Raw genomic sequence first — 15,665 nt, 5'->3', positions numbered from 1 at the left:
ACATAATAGTAATATAATATAATATAAAGGTAATATAATATAATATAATATAATATAATATAATATAATATAATATAATATAATATAATATAATATAATATAAAGGTAATATATTATAACATAATAGTAATATAATATAATATAAAGGTATTTAGAACGCAACACAACTTTTATTTTGACAGCAGACGTCGCTCGTGTTCCGACTTTAGACTTTCCTTATTGCTGCTGATGGAACTAAAATGCAACTTTCCATACATGAAAGCAAGTGACAGTCCTTTGTGTTCATCACCGCCAGGATAAGTCAATGAATTGGTTTGGTTTTGGTTTCAATGGCTTTGGTCAGATACGGCCGGCAGATGTAAGCTGTAAAGTGAACACACCTGTCCTGTTGTCAGATGTGTGTAGATCATGTGTGATCAGATCAGACTGTAGAGTCAGAGCCAGCTGGAGCTCCAGGGCTCATGTGCATCACACAGACTGTAAGCGAACAAACATTATTTTCATCATTTTACTTTGCCTAGTTTTCCTACAATATTAGTCACATTAACTATAGCCTACCTAAGCTATGATGAAATAAAATAACTGGTAACATTTTACAATTATGTTCACTAAGAATGAACAATAATTCTACAGCATTTATACATCTTAGTTAATATTCATTTCAACATTTACGAATCCATTATTAAAATCAAAGATTGTATTTGTTAACATTAGTTAATGCACTGTGAACTAACATGAATAACTGTATTTTTATTACTAACATTAACAAAGATTAATAAATACTGTAACACATGTATTGCTCATGGATAGTTCATGTTAGTTAATACATGAACTAATGTTAACTAATGAACCTTATTGTAAAGTGTTACCAAATAACCTTATATTTACATATTATGTTGTATTAATATTTTAATATGATTCATATTTTGTGCATATCACTTGCATACATTTTATGCATATCCTTTGCTCACATTATATACTGTATTATATATATATATATATATATATATATATATATGAAGAGTTCAGATGCAAAAGCCTCTAAGTGCTGAAATTTTCTTCTAGAATGATAATTTTTATAAAGCTTGTATATTTAGGTTAAGTGATTTCACTTAAATGACAATTAATAGGTAATTTGCATTGCCATTTAAGTGAAATTATTGAACTTAAATATACGAGCCTGATAAAAATGATCATTCTAGAAGAAAATTTCAGATGGCACTTAGAGGCTTTTGCATCTGAACTCTTCATATATATATATATATATATATATACAGTGCAATGCAAAAGTGAATACACCCATGCTAAAGTTGACTAAAAAGAGGAATAAAAAATCATATTTTGGAAATTGAACTTATTGCCTTAATTAAAAAAATTAGGAAAAATCCAACCTTTAAGGACACCAATTTTCTTTGTGAATGAATAATGTATCGTAATTAAATAAATGTTCTTCCTTAAAATACATGGTGCATAAGTGAGTACACCCCTATGTTAAATTCCCATAGAGGCAGGCAGATTTTTATTTTTAAGTATTTTTTTAAAACATTTTTTAGGATACTATGCATCCTGATAAAGTTCCCTTGGCCTTTGGAATTAAAATAGCCCCACATCATCACATAGCCTTCACCATACCTAGAGATTGGCATGGTTTTATTTCAGTTATCCTAATAGCTAGTTTGATTTGCATTGAGAGATGATCTTATGGAAAGTACCCCATGCCAATCTCTAGGTATGGTGAAGGCTATGTGATGATGTGGGGCTATTTTAATTCCAAAGGCCAAGGGAACTTTATCAGGATGCATAGTATCCTAAAAAAAAAATTAAAAAAAATACTTAAAAATAAAAATCTGCCTGCCTCTATGGGAATTTAACATAGGGGTGTCCAAACTTATGCACCCTGTATTTTAAGGAAGAACATTTATTTATTTACGATACATTATTCATTCACAAAGAAAATTGGTGTCCTTAAAGGTTGGATTTTTCCTAATTTTTTAAATTAAGGCATTAAGTTCAATTTCCAAAATATGATTTTTTATTCCTCTTTTTAGTCAACTTTAGCATGGGTGTATTCACTTATGCATTGCACTGTATAACTATTTATCTTCTATCTATAATGGTTTTGTTGCAGGTGGCACAGGCAGTCATGTGTGTGTGTCAGGGTTCGGGTCCGGGTCCGGTTCACCAGAACAGGTGTGCGGAGACACTTTTCCAGAGAGTCGGGGGTGCACAGACGCTCTCATCAGTGAAAGACACCTGACACTCAACTTCACAGACAGAGTGGAATGCTGGGAAATACAGCAGCCACAAAACAAGCTGGTGTGGAAGAGGGAGCAAGACCTCTCTGTCAATACCGGTAATATACAGATGTGCACAGTGAACCTGTTGCTAGTGTACTGGTATTGATATGAGGCATTTAAACAGGACAGACGCTGCCGTTGGTTCCAGGCGGGTACGTCATGCCCAGATCTCCTTTCTTCCGCGCGCTCCGCTCTGAACTGTGTGCCGTGAGCCTGGCGCTGGGCACAGAACACGCTGTGATGCTGACTTCAGGCGGGACTGTGTATTCCTGGGGATCTGGAAGGTACGAGGAAGATTGCCAGTAACACTTTACAACAAGGTTCCATTAGTTAACATAAACTATCAATGCAAAATACTTCTAAAGCATTTATTAATCTTAGTTACTGTTAATTTCAGTATTTACTAATAGTATTTAATATTATTTAATACACCCTGAGCTAACATGAACAGTTGTATTTTTATTTACGTATACTGTAACAAATGTATTGCTAATTATTCGTTAATGTTAGTTTATGCATTAAGGAATGACTATTTTGCCAAACATTATATATTAGATTAATTGCAGAACTAATCTGCATTTTTTCTCAGAATTGCGAGATATATAGTCAGAATTGTGAGAAATAAAGTCGCAATTCTGAGAAATAAAGTCGCAATTGTGAGAAATAAAGTCGCAATTCTGAGAAATAAAGTCGCAATTGTGAGAAATAAAGTCGCAATTCTGAGAAATAAAGTCGCAATTGCGTGTTATAAAGTCAGAATTGTGAGATATAAACTATTCTGAGGTAAAAAAAAAAAAGTCCATCTTTTTTTCCTTACAATTGGACTTTATATCTCACAATTGTGAGTTTATATCTCACAATTCTGAGAAAAGATGTCAGAATTGCGAGATTTAAACTCGCAATTATGTGTTATAAAGTCAGAATTGCGTGATATAAAGACGCAATTGCGAGAAATAAAGTCAGAATTGCGAGATGTAAACTTTCAATTCTTCGAATTTCCTCTAGTGGAAGCGTTTGGTACTGCACACAAACTGAAAGCTCATTTATTGAGATATCAACCTCAAATTTGGAAACCAGCTTGTTTAGATTTATTCATATATTTAGATTATATATTTATTTATTAGCTTTGGTTTCCTCACAGTTTTAGAGTAAAACGTGATTTGAAAATATAAATTTCAAATGAAATTTTTCATAAACTTAAACTTCTCTGTCTTTTTTAAGTTCACTTTTTTAACTTTTTGCCAAGTGTCTTTGTGACGGTTAGTTTATGTTGGAAATTTCATTTATTTACAGGTAATAAATGGATTATAACTATTGCATAAATATAATTTGGCACCATAAAGTCCATAAAAATACAAAATATTGAATTAAAAACATTATCGAACTAAAATATAGTACATTCATTTCATTGGGGGAAAAAAATAGGTTATTTTTGCATTCACGTGAGCAGCACCAACATATTTTACCCACAAATTCTCATTACTGTAACAGCGTTTTTATTGTTAGCTAAAACCATGCAAAATAATGTTTGGTTATTAAAAATAAAGCTAAAATAAATCTAAGTATTAGATGAAAAACTTAAATAGAAAAATTGCCATTGCAACTAATTGAAATAAAATAAGTTTAGATTGAAGTAATACAATTGTGAAAAATTTTAATAAATTAAAGCTAAACAGAAATATAAAAAAACGAATAAAAGTGACAAAAGCACATGACAAACTTATTAAAAATACTAAAATTAAAAATAAAAGCTAATTCTAAATTTTAATAGATACTATAATAGTGCATAAATATTGCTAAAATAGCACAATTTTCACTGTAAATTATTTATATATTATGTATTATATTATTTAGTATTTGTTGTACCACCTCTAATTTATGCTTATTGTGACAAATCATTGTATTACAGTAATGTTTAATGTCAAATAAAACGGTCTTTTCAAGACTACATCATTTTAAATACTTTATTTAAAGCATAATTCATTTCTTTTGGTGTAAAACGATGTCTTTAAACTACTCCGTTCCCATGCTGAATGTTTTTAAGCTGGTGTGTTGTTTTGGCAGTCACGGTCAGCTGGGTCACGGCGCTCTGACGTCGCAGGACGAGCCTCAGGTCGTGGAGGCGCTGTGGGGCGTCCCGATCCGAGCAGTGTCCGCTGGGAGCTGGCACTCCGCTTCCGTCAGCGGTGAGATCATCCCACTAACATTCCCCGTCAAATTCAGCCGTTTGCTTGCTCTTTGTGAGCATGCTGTAAACACACTGCAAAAAAATGTCTTGTTTCCAGTCCAAATATCAACAAATTCTTAAATCAAGATGCATTTACTAAAGTAGTAAAAAGATATTATGTCTTGTTTTCTGAGGGGAAAAAAATCCAAATGAAGTGATTTTTTTCTTAAAACAAGCAAAATTATCTGCCAATGAGGTAAGAAAATGTATTTTAATTCCAACGGGGAAACAAGATTATTATTTTTTTACCATGTTGGCAGATCATTTTACTTGTTTTAGGCAAAAACTCTCATCATCCCCAGAAAACAAGACTTGATATCTTAAGTTATTTTACTCATCTAGTAAATGCATTTTGATTTAAGAATTTTTAGATATTTAGACTGGAAACAAGACAAAAATACTAAGTAAGAATGCCATTTTTTGCAGTGCAACAGCCACTTTTTGTTTTATGATTGTTTTATTGTAAAAACGGTAATTGCGATTTTTAAAGATCATACCCCCTTCATTCCACTTTTGAATTGCTCCAGTCTGGTCGTAGACTCAAAAACCCTTTGGCCAGAAGAAACGTGTATAAAAAATCGTTTGTCCCAATGGCAGTGATTATCTTAAAGCTACACTGTGTATTTTTTTAAGTTGATTCTTAGCAAAAAACACTTTGTTCTTTCAAAATGATATGTGCTCATTAATGTGTAATTACTTCTACCAACTAATCAAGTATTCTCGTAAGTGTATAATCTGCCATTTAGAACACATACGAGTGAGTCGCTCGACTGGCGGCAGCCATGTTGCGCCTCCATCTTGAAAATACATGTGCCAAAGAGGGACATACCTGGAAATTCAAGCTTCGCCTTTCGCGTTTTTACACTCAGTGGCACCGTGACGAATGTGAGGGGGAGATTACTCGCGACTGCCGGCAGATTTGAAATAATACGGCCATCGTAGGAGTTAAAACGCCCTCGGAATGGGAGGGGCTAGAAAGTAATATTCAGTTGGTAGTTATAAACAATTTCACCGCTAGATGGGAGAAAATCCTACACAGTGTAGCTTTAAATCGTACAATTTTCTAAAGTGATACAGAATGGCATTATAGCGTGTGTTTTGTTCTTTGAATGATGGAAACAGTGTTTAATTGTATAATTTTGTTAATTATGTGTTTGTGTTGTTAATGTGTGAAGTGTTTTTATGTGAATGTATCTATGTCACCAGGGTCAAAGGCAAATTTCAGCATGGATAATAAAGTTCAACTCAACTCAACTCTCAACTCATCTGACTGTTCATCTGCAATCTGTCTGAAATAACTGTGTTATTGTGTTTAGCTGGCGGGGACCTGTATATGTGGGGCTGGAATGAAAGCGGGCAGCTCGGTCTGCCATCTAGAGGCCTGGAGGAGGAAAAGCACAGAGCAAAAAGTGGTGGTAAAAGGACTTAAATATATATGACTTTACATATGAATGTTTACTCAGCCAACTCTCACGCATTGTTCTCACGCCACACATCCATTTTCTCACGAAGTGAAAAAACATTGCAGAGCAACGAATTAGACTAACTTTCAAATTCTGTCAATGTTGTGCAACATGTGCAGCGCAAGTCTGTCATATAAGTTTAATAAAATTATAATGAGAACATTAAAATTGTGTGTTTGGGTCATGGCTTTTAATGGTTAGACTTTTGTTTTTGTAATCAGGCTTTCAAAAAATTTGTATTTAGATTTATCGGCCAATATATCAGTTATCGGATTTAAAATATAAAGATTATCGGTTATCATTATCGGCCAAAATTTTCATATTAGTGCATCCCTAGAAATAAAGATGAATGAACATCAGAGAGGGTATGTGGAAAAATACAGTACAACTTACTGAAATGTATCTTGTCTCATGTAATCTCTTAGTCAGTGTTTTAAGACGTGGAAAAACAGCTTGTAAACAACATCATGTGACGTTACGTTTACCTCAGGAAAGCCATTCAATGACCAGAGCATAGTTAGCTACTCTAGAGATGTGCATGCACTATATACCGATAATTCTTTGTATTTTGAAAGCCGATAACCGATATATTGGCTGATAAATCTATATTAAATTTTTTAAAATAATTTTCATAGCCTGATTACAAAAATAAAAGTCTCACCATTAAAAGCCATGACCCAAACACACAATTATGATGTATTTATTATAATGTTATGTAGCTTATATGACAGACTTGCGCTGCACATGTTGCACTGAACTGTATTTTCCTTTTTTGAAGTGATTTCAATCATATTTCAAGCAATTCAAAACCATCATGTTGATCAGTGCGCATCTGAAGTGTCTCAGCTGAAGGAAATAATACATTATTTATCAGCTTTAATACATCGGACAAGTTTTCTTATCGGACCAATAACTATAACATTAAAAATTACCAATCAATGGCCGATACTGATATGGTTGTTTCTGTTTCTGTTTAGGAAACACTGACCAGACCATGAATAAAGATGAAACGAACCAAGCCGATATGTTCATCTCAATCCAAGCGTTCCCTGCTCTAGTGGACGTCCCGAATGTGTCCGAGATCAGCAGGATCAGCTGTGGATCCCGTCATACAGCCGCCGTCACAGGTCACAGGCATAAACTGGACTCCAGAATCCCTGATGAATCGTAATACTGCTGGTTGACATGAAAAATCATGACCTTATTCTTTTCTTATTTCTTTGTAGGCACCGGGGATCTGTACACCTGGGGATGGGGTAAGAGTTTGCTTCGTTTTATTTTTTTGTTAAATAAATCAACGTGAATAGACTGTAGATACACTATATTTAAGATTTTTTTTAATGTTTTGAAAGAAGTCTCATGCTCACCCAGTCTGCATTTGCTACAAAAATACAGTAATGAAATATTTTCACAATTTTCTAATATATGTTTGTTTAATATATGTTAAAATGTAATTTACTCCTGTGATCAAAGCTGAATTTTCAGCATCATTACTCCAGTCTTACATGATCCTTCAGAAATCATTCTAATATGATTTGATGCTCAAGAAATTTTCTGATTATTTATTATCAATGTTGAAAACAGTTGCGCTGCTTCATAAGTTTGTGGAAACCGTGATGTACTACCAAAAGTGATGTCTGGAGGGGATATTTGTTTTTATGACCCTTCAAGTTTGATTAAACCAACAAAATATGAGGAATATATATATATATATATATATATATATATATATATATATAGGGCTGTCAAACGATTAATCGCGATTAATCGCATCCAAAATAAAAGTTTGTATTTACATAATATATGTGTGTGTATGGAGTATAATTATTTTCTATATATAAATACACACACATGCATATATATTTAAGAAAAATGTGTTATTTATATATAAAATATTTATATATAATATAAATGATATATAATATAAATATATATACACAGTATATACATGCAAATATTTCTTAAATATATACATGCATGTGTGTGTATTTATATATAGAAAATAATTATACTCCATACACACACATATATTATGTAAAAACAAACTTTTATTTTGGATGCGATTAATCGCGATTAATCGTTTGACAGCCCTAATATTTATATTATATATAATTTATATTATATATAAATATTTTATATATAAATAACACATTTTCTTAAATATATATATGCATGTGTGTGTATTTATATATAGAAAATAATTATACTCCGTACACAGACATAAATTATGTAAACACAAACTTTTATTTTGGATGCGATTAATCGTGATTAATCGTTTAACAGCCCTAATATATATATATATGTGTGTGTGTGTGTGTGTATGTATTTATATATATATATATATATATATATATATATATATATATATATATATATATATATATATATGTGTGTATATATATATATATATATATATATGTGTATGAAGGAAAAACAAAATTCTAAACTTGGTTATGGTATTTATCTGACAAAATTATTTGGCTAAAAAAGGCAAACTAAAGTTACAGTTTTATTTTACTATGTAAAAAATGCATTAAAAAAAAAGCTCTCATAGACCACATCATAATCAGTTATTACTTTTTTTTTTTGGTTCTCTCGTTTTTGACGTGTTCATAATTTCTTTGCATGACATCCTGGTCGAAAACTATGCGTGTACTATGCTCACAACTACACAGTATGCTTACAAAATCTAATTTTTTTATAATATTTAAATAAAGGGTGAAGATTTCAATTCTTGTGAAAGAAATCACTTTTGGTCACTACTGTATTTTTACAGGATTCTTTGATGAACAGAAAGATCTTAAGAACAGCATTTATTAGAAATAGATTCTTTTGTAACATTATAAATGTCTTTACTGTCACTTTTGATTAATTCAGTGAGTCCTTGCTGAATAAAAGTGCTGAAAGTTGCCTGTCCTCTGTCTGTCTCATTATCAGGTCGTTATGGCCAGCTGGGACACTGCAGTGAGAACAGCACAGATGAGCCGACGCTGGTGGACTATTTCCCCGCTCACAGCATGTGTGTTCAGGATGTTGTCTGTGGGTTATGGAGCACGTTTGTGTTCGCGGTGCCAAAAGAACAACCTCCATCCTGACAGAAACAGACCCATTTCAGAGTGCCATATGAACACCAGGACGTCAAAGTTGCAGTGTTAAGAGTTTATTAAATTAGGTACAAATATATTATCTAAAATACAGGATAGAAAGTAGTTTTTTTTTAAACAGTGAGTAAAAAATGTTTTCAAACATATAAACAGTAGAAAGATTAAACGAGAGAATACATTCACATGCTACATTATTGACAGATTAAAGGCGTAGGTGAAAGTCTGGACCGGAGAGCAGCTTCTGTGTAAACCTCACAACACAATCTTGAATGAACTGCAAGAGAACATTGTCAGTCAGTGAGGATCAGGAGAAATGCCTTATGAGTTCAGAAGTCATTATTATCCTGTCATTTTGTTTGGGCAGTTTCATATTTCTTATTTCATTTTGCTTCTCTACAAAAACAGGATGATTTTTATTCCACTAACATAAAATACAATTAATGTAAATTAGGCGTGTAACTAAGGCTTGTTCCTGAAGTGTGTGAGTTCCTGAAGTGTGTGAGTTTCTGAAGTGTGTGAGTGAGTTCCTGAAGTGTGTGTGTGAGTTCCTGAAGTGTGTGAGTTCCTGAAGTGTGTGAGTGAGTTCCTGAAGTGTGTGTGTGAGTTTCTGAAGTGTGTGTGTGAGTTTCTGAAGTGTGTGAGTTCCTGAAGTGTGTGAGTGAGTTCCTGAAGTGTGTGTGTGAGTTTCTGAAGTGTGTGAGTGAGTTTCTGAAGTGTGTGAGTTCCTGAAGTGTGTGAGTGAGTTCCTGAAGTGTGTGAGTGAGTTCCTGAAGTGTGTGTGTGAGTTCCTGAAGTGTGTGTGTGAGTTCCTGAAGTGTGTGTGTGAGTTCCTGAAGTGTGTGAGTGAGTTCCTGAAGTGTGTGAGTGAGTTCCTGAAGTGTGTGTGTGAGTTCCTGAAGTGTGTGTGTGAGTTCCTGAAGTGTGTGTGTGAGTTCCTGAAGTGTGTGTGTGTGAGTTCCTGAAGTGTGTGTGTGAGTTCCTGAAGTGTGTGTGTGAGTTCCTGAAGTGTGTGTGTGAGTTCCTGAAGTGTGTGTGTGAGTTCCTGAAGTGTGTGTGTGAGTTCCTGAAGTGTGTGAGTTTCTGAAGTGTGTGAGTGAGTTCCTGAAGTGTGTGAGTGAGTTCCTGAAGTGTGTGAGTTTCTGAAGTGTGTGAGTTCCTGAAGTGTGTGAGTGAGTTCCTGAAGTGTGTGAGTGAGTTCCTGAAGTGTGTGAGTTCCTGAAGTGTGTGAGTGAGTTCCTGAAGTGTGTGAGTTCCTGAAGTGTGTGAGTTCCTGAAGTGTGTGAGTTTCTGAAGTGTGTGAGTTTCTAATGCAAAGCACAAACTAAAACTGAAATAAAATCATTTTAAAATAAATTAATAAAGCTATATAGAAATGTTTTTTTTAAACTAATAAAAGTGATAAAAGCACATAACATAATTACTAAAATAGAAATATAAAAGCAAATTCAAAATATTAATAAATGCTATAATAGTATATAATTTACACTAAAATAAAAGTGCGTAAATCAGCTAAATGAGTATGTCGAGCTTTATCGCTATTCACTAAATAACACAAACTAAACTGGGTTGCGTTTCCCAAAATCATAATAAGCCGACAATAATTTACACAACATCAATGTACTAACAATGCTTCCTTTGTGTTTTCCGCGTACAGACGACAGCATTGCCAAAACGATCCCACACGGATCCGCAAAACTGACTAAAATCACTCTATTCTGCTGCCAGGCCAGTAGGTGGCGATGTCACTTTGTAAAGAAACACAACGCGCCAATAGACTGAACATGTAATGCACATGCGCATGGCGTCACCGTTTTCAGTAATTATAAGGCTGCATTCCAGTCCAAAATCGTCATGCCCTTCACTCGCTAACTTCCCTCCATCTCGTTCACTCGGATGTACGTCATTGCTTACGATGCACGAGTGCCCACTACTGGCGGAAACTGCGGCGGGCTGAACTGGAACGTCCTAAGCCCTTGATCATCTATGGAGTTTATTTATTATTTACATTTTTTCCCCTTTAAGAATTTGTTTAATGCAGCATCCAAATGTATATAGGCGTGTTTGGGTTGTTTTAAATAAAAAAATATATAATTCATATTTCATAGAGTTGTTTGTTGTGGTGGTGATTAGACAATATTTGTGGTAACGTCACAATCGAACTGCATTGTGGGACAAATAGGTGCCTGAAGTGTACATATGAAGTAGACTCGCTCCCTCGGTCAAAATCAAAGGAACGAGGATCTGTCCATATAAACTTCCCTCGTCCACTTCATGAAGAGGAACGCATTTCAAAATGGCGGCGGGGATTCCCCCGAGGGGAAGTGCTTAGGGAAGTTCGCAATTGCGTGTCTAAAAGTGGACTAGAACGCAGCCTAATTCACGTTTTTTTTTTGTTTACACGGAGCCAATAACGGTATGGTGTAAATGAACTTCCAAAATGCATAAAAAGTTTTACATTTTTAGTTAAAAACTGTGTCGTGTAAATGGCCCCTAATTAGATCGTAAAAGTATTGCCACCAATGATCTCACAACGCTTTTGGGAAACGCAGCCCTGTACAATAAACATTTCATAATTAAACTAAAGGCAGCAAAATACGGCAGCTGACCAATTTGTAAATAAAATAAGCAAAATTCTCTCACCTGACAAAATCTGGAGATCTTGAGATGACATGCTGAAATTCAGAGAGGTTCACTGTTCCATCTTTATCGATGTCCGACTCCTCCAGGATCTGCACAATTACATTTGTTCACATGAGTAAAGTTCATCTGACAGATGTCATGTGACGTGTATCCACCGGACTCACATTGCTTATGAGCTGCCTCATCTCCTCTGCCGTGAGACGAGTGTCGTCCGTCTCACCGGTCAGGCAGTTCACCAGCTTCTCCAGGTCTCTCGCATCAAGTGTCCCGTCATCGTCAAAGTCTGAAGCGGAACAGAATAATGTTCAGGAACTGCTGTTTAATGGTGTTTGCTCAATTCAGAGTGTGTTCACACTTGTAGTTCGGTTCGCTTGGTCGGGACTAATAAAAAAAAAAAAACATATAGTCCAGGGGCCTCATTTATAAAACTTTGCGTCTGAAGTGGTGTACGGATGAAACATAGGATGTGTGTACGCACAGAAATATTCTGATTTATAAATCCGTGCGCACGCACATCCTACGCAGTTTTCCCTTAATAAATCACAATCAATTCTAAATGTAGCGCAGCTTTTGCGGCTTCATGTCACACCCATATTTGCCCATAAATAGTCCGTGAAACGCCCACAAGTTAATATTCATCGATTGCGAAATCATGGCAAACACAGAGAGGAAAACCAAGAAACGTAACTTCACTCAGTGTGAATTGTGCGTCATTACGCATTGTGATGGCATCATGGCATTTTATTACCATCCATTTGATTGCATCTGACAAGCTACAGATGTGTTATGAGGATGAATTGCATAACATGCCAATATTACTGCAGAACATATTTCACTTTTCTTTTTGCAAATATGTGTTAATTTGCCTTTCTGTTGTAATCTTCGTTTGATTTTGTTTGTTTTACACTGCAGATCGATCAAACGGGTGTTCGTGTCGGCTGTTAATTGTAAGACTTGCTTTGTGAAGTCTTCATGTTATTTATGAGAGGCAGTATTGCCATTTCTTTTACACAACGGTCTACAGTTTCACACACTTTCACGTGTTTCTTCCATCTGCCGACGGTGTCGCCATTTCTCATTTCACCCGTTTTTGTGCGTACGCCTGGGTCAGAGTTTGCGTGAAGGACCGCATATTTTCCCGTCAAGTTTGCTTTTTATAAATACCAATTATTGCGTAGAGAGCGGCGTATGCCTTCTTTTGTGCGTACGCAACGTTTATAAATGAGGCCCCTGGTCTGCTTAGCGTTCACATTGGCATTTTAACACCGAACCTAAAGATGCCGAACCTAAAGACATAGGGATATGTTTAAAATCTGATTGGCCGGCTTTTATTACGTATATTTTGTGACGAAACTTACCGAACATCCGAAACAATGCTGTGTTCTGGGCTAAATGCGCTTGTTGTGTGTGTGTTGCTACATATGATGGTATTCTGACCAGCTGAGAACTCGTGAAGAGCTTATAAAATGTGTAAAGGAGTCAAAACAGCGTCAGGAATCCCTCCGTCACACACACTAACACACAGATCTGCTGCGAGGAGACGCGGTTCTGATCCTGGACTGAACTGTGATGGGAAACACTGCGACTATGAAGAGAAAAAACAGCTATGCTGGAGCTTTCTGTCCTTTTTAGGGTCACATCTTGTCCTGTTTTTGGTTCGTTTACATGTCTTTGGTCTGTGTTGTGTTCATATTTCAGGCGAACCGCACCAGAGTTGGTTTGGAAGTGGAGCGAGACTCGGTCTACTTGTTTGATGCACAAGGGTTCGGATGGCAGCGTTCACACTCATTCAGATGAACCGCACTAACAGCCCAAGTGTGAACACACCGTAAACCTCAATCTTAAGAGCGTTCCAGCTATTACCGAAGATCCGGAAGGCGTAATGGGACTTGATTTCCAGGGTTGCCGAATCGCTGAAGGCACTCAAGAGGTCCAGGAAATCCTCAAAGCTCAAGCTGCCATCCCTCAAGTCACAGGTCGAGAAGACGTGACAAATCCTTTTCCGGAAGGGGTTCGACTGTGAAGGATTGAAACACAGAATTTCCAACAATAACAGCATATATACAGAACAGAATAGGTGAATTTCAAAGGATTATAAGAAATTATATTATATAAGAAACATTATGGTTTCTAAATTGTATCTTTTACCTTCAGTTCAGGAAGCGTAAGGACCTTCTCCATGGACACCCTGGAGCTGTACGGCCCATTTTCTCTGCCCTGGAGTTCAGAGAATCTTTTGTGTGCCCTAAACAAACACATAATCAATGACTAAAGTATCAATACATTGAATTTCATTATCAATGTAATGACATTCAAACATTTTTAAGTGTTAGTTAAGCATCCAAATAAACTTCGGAGTCACTTTCGATAACTTTACTGTATGTAGTTTAGGTATTGTCACAAGTAAATTGACACCTTGCTGTAACAAATTCACTTTACAAGGAATGCCAAAGCAAAATGTACCATAGTAGAGATGACGTACATGTGAAAATCCAATAATAAAACTAATAAAATAATACAAATGTAAAAACAAAATATAAAAATCAGGGTAGCACTTTATTTTAAGGTGACATGAGTTACATGTACTTACTATAGTAATAACAGTAAATTATGCAAAATTACAAGTAACTAACCCTAAACCAAACCCTAACCTTAATCGTAACTCTATAGTAAGTACGTAGTTAATTCATGTTAATTGGTACGTATTTGAGTAAGTACAATGTAACAACGTCACCTTAAAATAAAGTGTAACCAAAATCAGTTTGGGTTTTTAGTGACTGACATAAAGTTCAAATATAAATATTAGGTGAAAAACTTCAATGAAAATTAGAATGGTCACTGAAATAAAATTACTAAAAGTAAAACTGATATAAAATTAAACCAGAGTTAAATAGAAATATTAAAGTTTTAAAATGAAAAAATAAAGGCTAATTTAAAATACATACTTTAACAATAATAGCTTACTAAATAATACAAAACAATTCAATTCTACAGTCAACATAAGCAGACTGAAGGCAACAAAATATAACATAAAAAAAACAGTTAAGTACATTATGACTTTACTTACAGTAAGATTTCTTGCTTAGTGAGAAATGTAAGCTCCTGTGTTACACAAAAAGGAGAAAATATAAACAAATAGCCTAAAAGCGACTCAACTCCTCTCTATAAAGAATACATTTAATGTTCATAAATAATAAATATATTAAATGTGTCTGTCTCACCTGATACTCTGATAGAAGTTCTTTCGGCAACTTACTCGCGGTCCCCCCCATTACTAAACTACAAAAAAGTCGATTAAAGTTACTATTGTTTCATAAAAACCGAGGCAACTGGCTGAAGTTTAGCTGTGTTTAGCTAACGTTACCAGGCTAAACCATAGACAGGGCTAAACAAACTTTGGTCGAAAGGCTCTGCGCTTCCGCATCCGCTTCCTGGATTACACGTCAGTTGCTATGGGAACAGATTGGCAGCGTTCAAAGACCACAATGGATTTTTCTCTTATCTTCTTTTATATGGAATTTTTTATTATTACAAGGAAATAAGGTTTAGTTGTAAAAAATAAAAAAATTGTGATTAGGTAACTACCAGATTTGAACTTGTTTATTTACCCTAATTCGTATATTTTTAACGTTACAGTGTTATTATTACAAGCAGTGGATAATACTGATGATCAACGTGTATTTAATACATAATAATTTCCTGGAGCATCTGATTACACATTGTTATTGTTAGTTCTAATGTATCTATGGTTTATGATCGTGTCATATATTATTCTGACCAAATGTTTTGAAGGAAAGACATTGAATTATTCATATCATATCATGTTGCTCTGTCTTAGATCTGCAATTTGACAATGATTTCAGAAGGTGGCATCATATCACTAATAATAAATTATCATGCCAACTATGATGTATTTATTTATTCATGAAATAAA

General features: G+C 34.8%; 2 protein-coding genes across 3 annotated transcripts; one reads left to right on the top strand and one right to left on the bottom strand.

Annotated features, from left to right (window-relative positions):
* Positions 1–220: 220 nt before the first annotated feature.
* Positions 221–14,225, top strand: rccd1 (RCC1 domain containing 1). Of its 2 annotated transcripts, none has more exons than XM_079858608.1 (10): positions 221–479; positions 2,129–2,353; positions 2,422–2,581; positions 4,362–4,483; positions 5,841–5,939; positions 6,965–7,114; positions 7,214–7,243; positions 8,925–9,159; positions 13,430–13,808; positions 13,886–14,225. In XM_079858608.1, exons 1-8 carry the CDS (start codon positions 305–307, stop codon positions 9,080–9,082), a joined length of 1,119 nt encoding a protein of 372 aa, XP_079714734.1. In that variant the 5' UTR covers positions 221–304; the 3' UTR covers positions 9,083–9,159; positions 13,430–13,808; positions 13,886–14,225. The 2 variants fall into 2 exon arrangements, with proteins under 2 accessions (XP_079714734.1, XP_079714733.1); XM_079858607.1 differs by having other exon boundaries at positions 8,925–9,006; positions 13,886–14,100.
* On the bottom strand, positions 9,128–15,176 carry cib1 (calcium and integrin binding 1 (calmyrin)). The gene is made up of 7 exons (XM_079858609.1): positions 14,953–15,176; positions 14,799–14,833; positions 13,880–13,976; positions 13,595–13,748; positions 11,896–12,014; positions 11,732–11,820; positions 9,128–9,365 (listed from the first exon to the last, which is right to left on the bottom strand). Exons 1-7 carry the CDS (start codon positions 15,001–15,003, stop codon positions 9,344–9,346), a joined length of 567 nt encoding a protein of 188 aa, XP_079714735.1. The 5' UTR covers positions 15,004–15,176; the 3' UTR covers positions 9,128–9,343.
* Between the last annotated feature and the right edge of the window lie 489 nt (positions 15,177–15,665).

Source organism: Squalius cephalus (genome assembly GCF_949319135.1).
Source record: "Squalius cephalus genome assembly, chromosome: 23".
NCBI classification, from domain to species: Eukaryota; Metazoa; Chordata; class Actinopteri; order Cypriniformes; family Leuciscidae; genus Squalius; species Squalius cephalus.
Note: the sequence above shows the minus strand (reverse complement) of the source record. Positions and strands in the feature narration are given on the sequence as shown.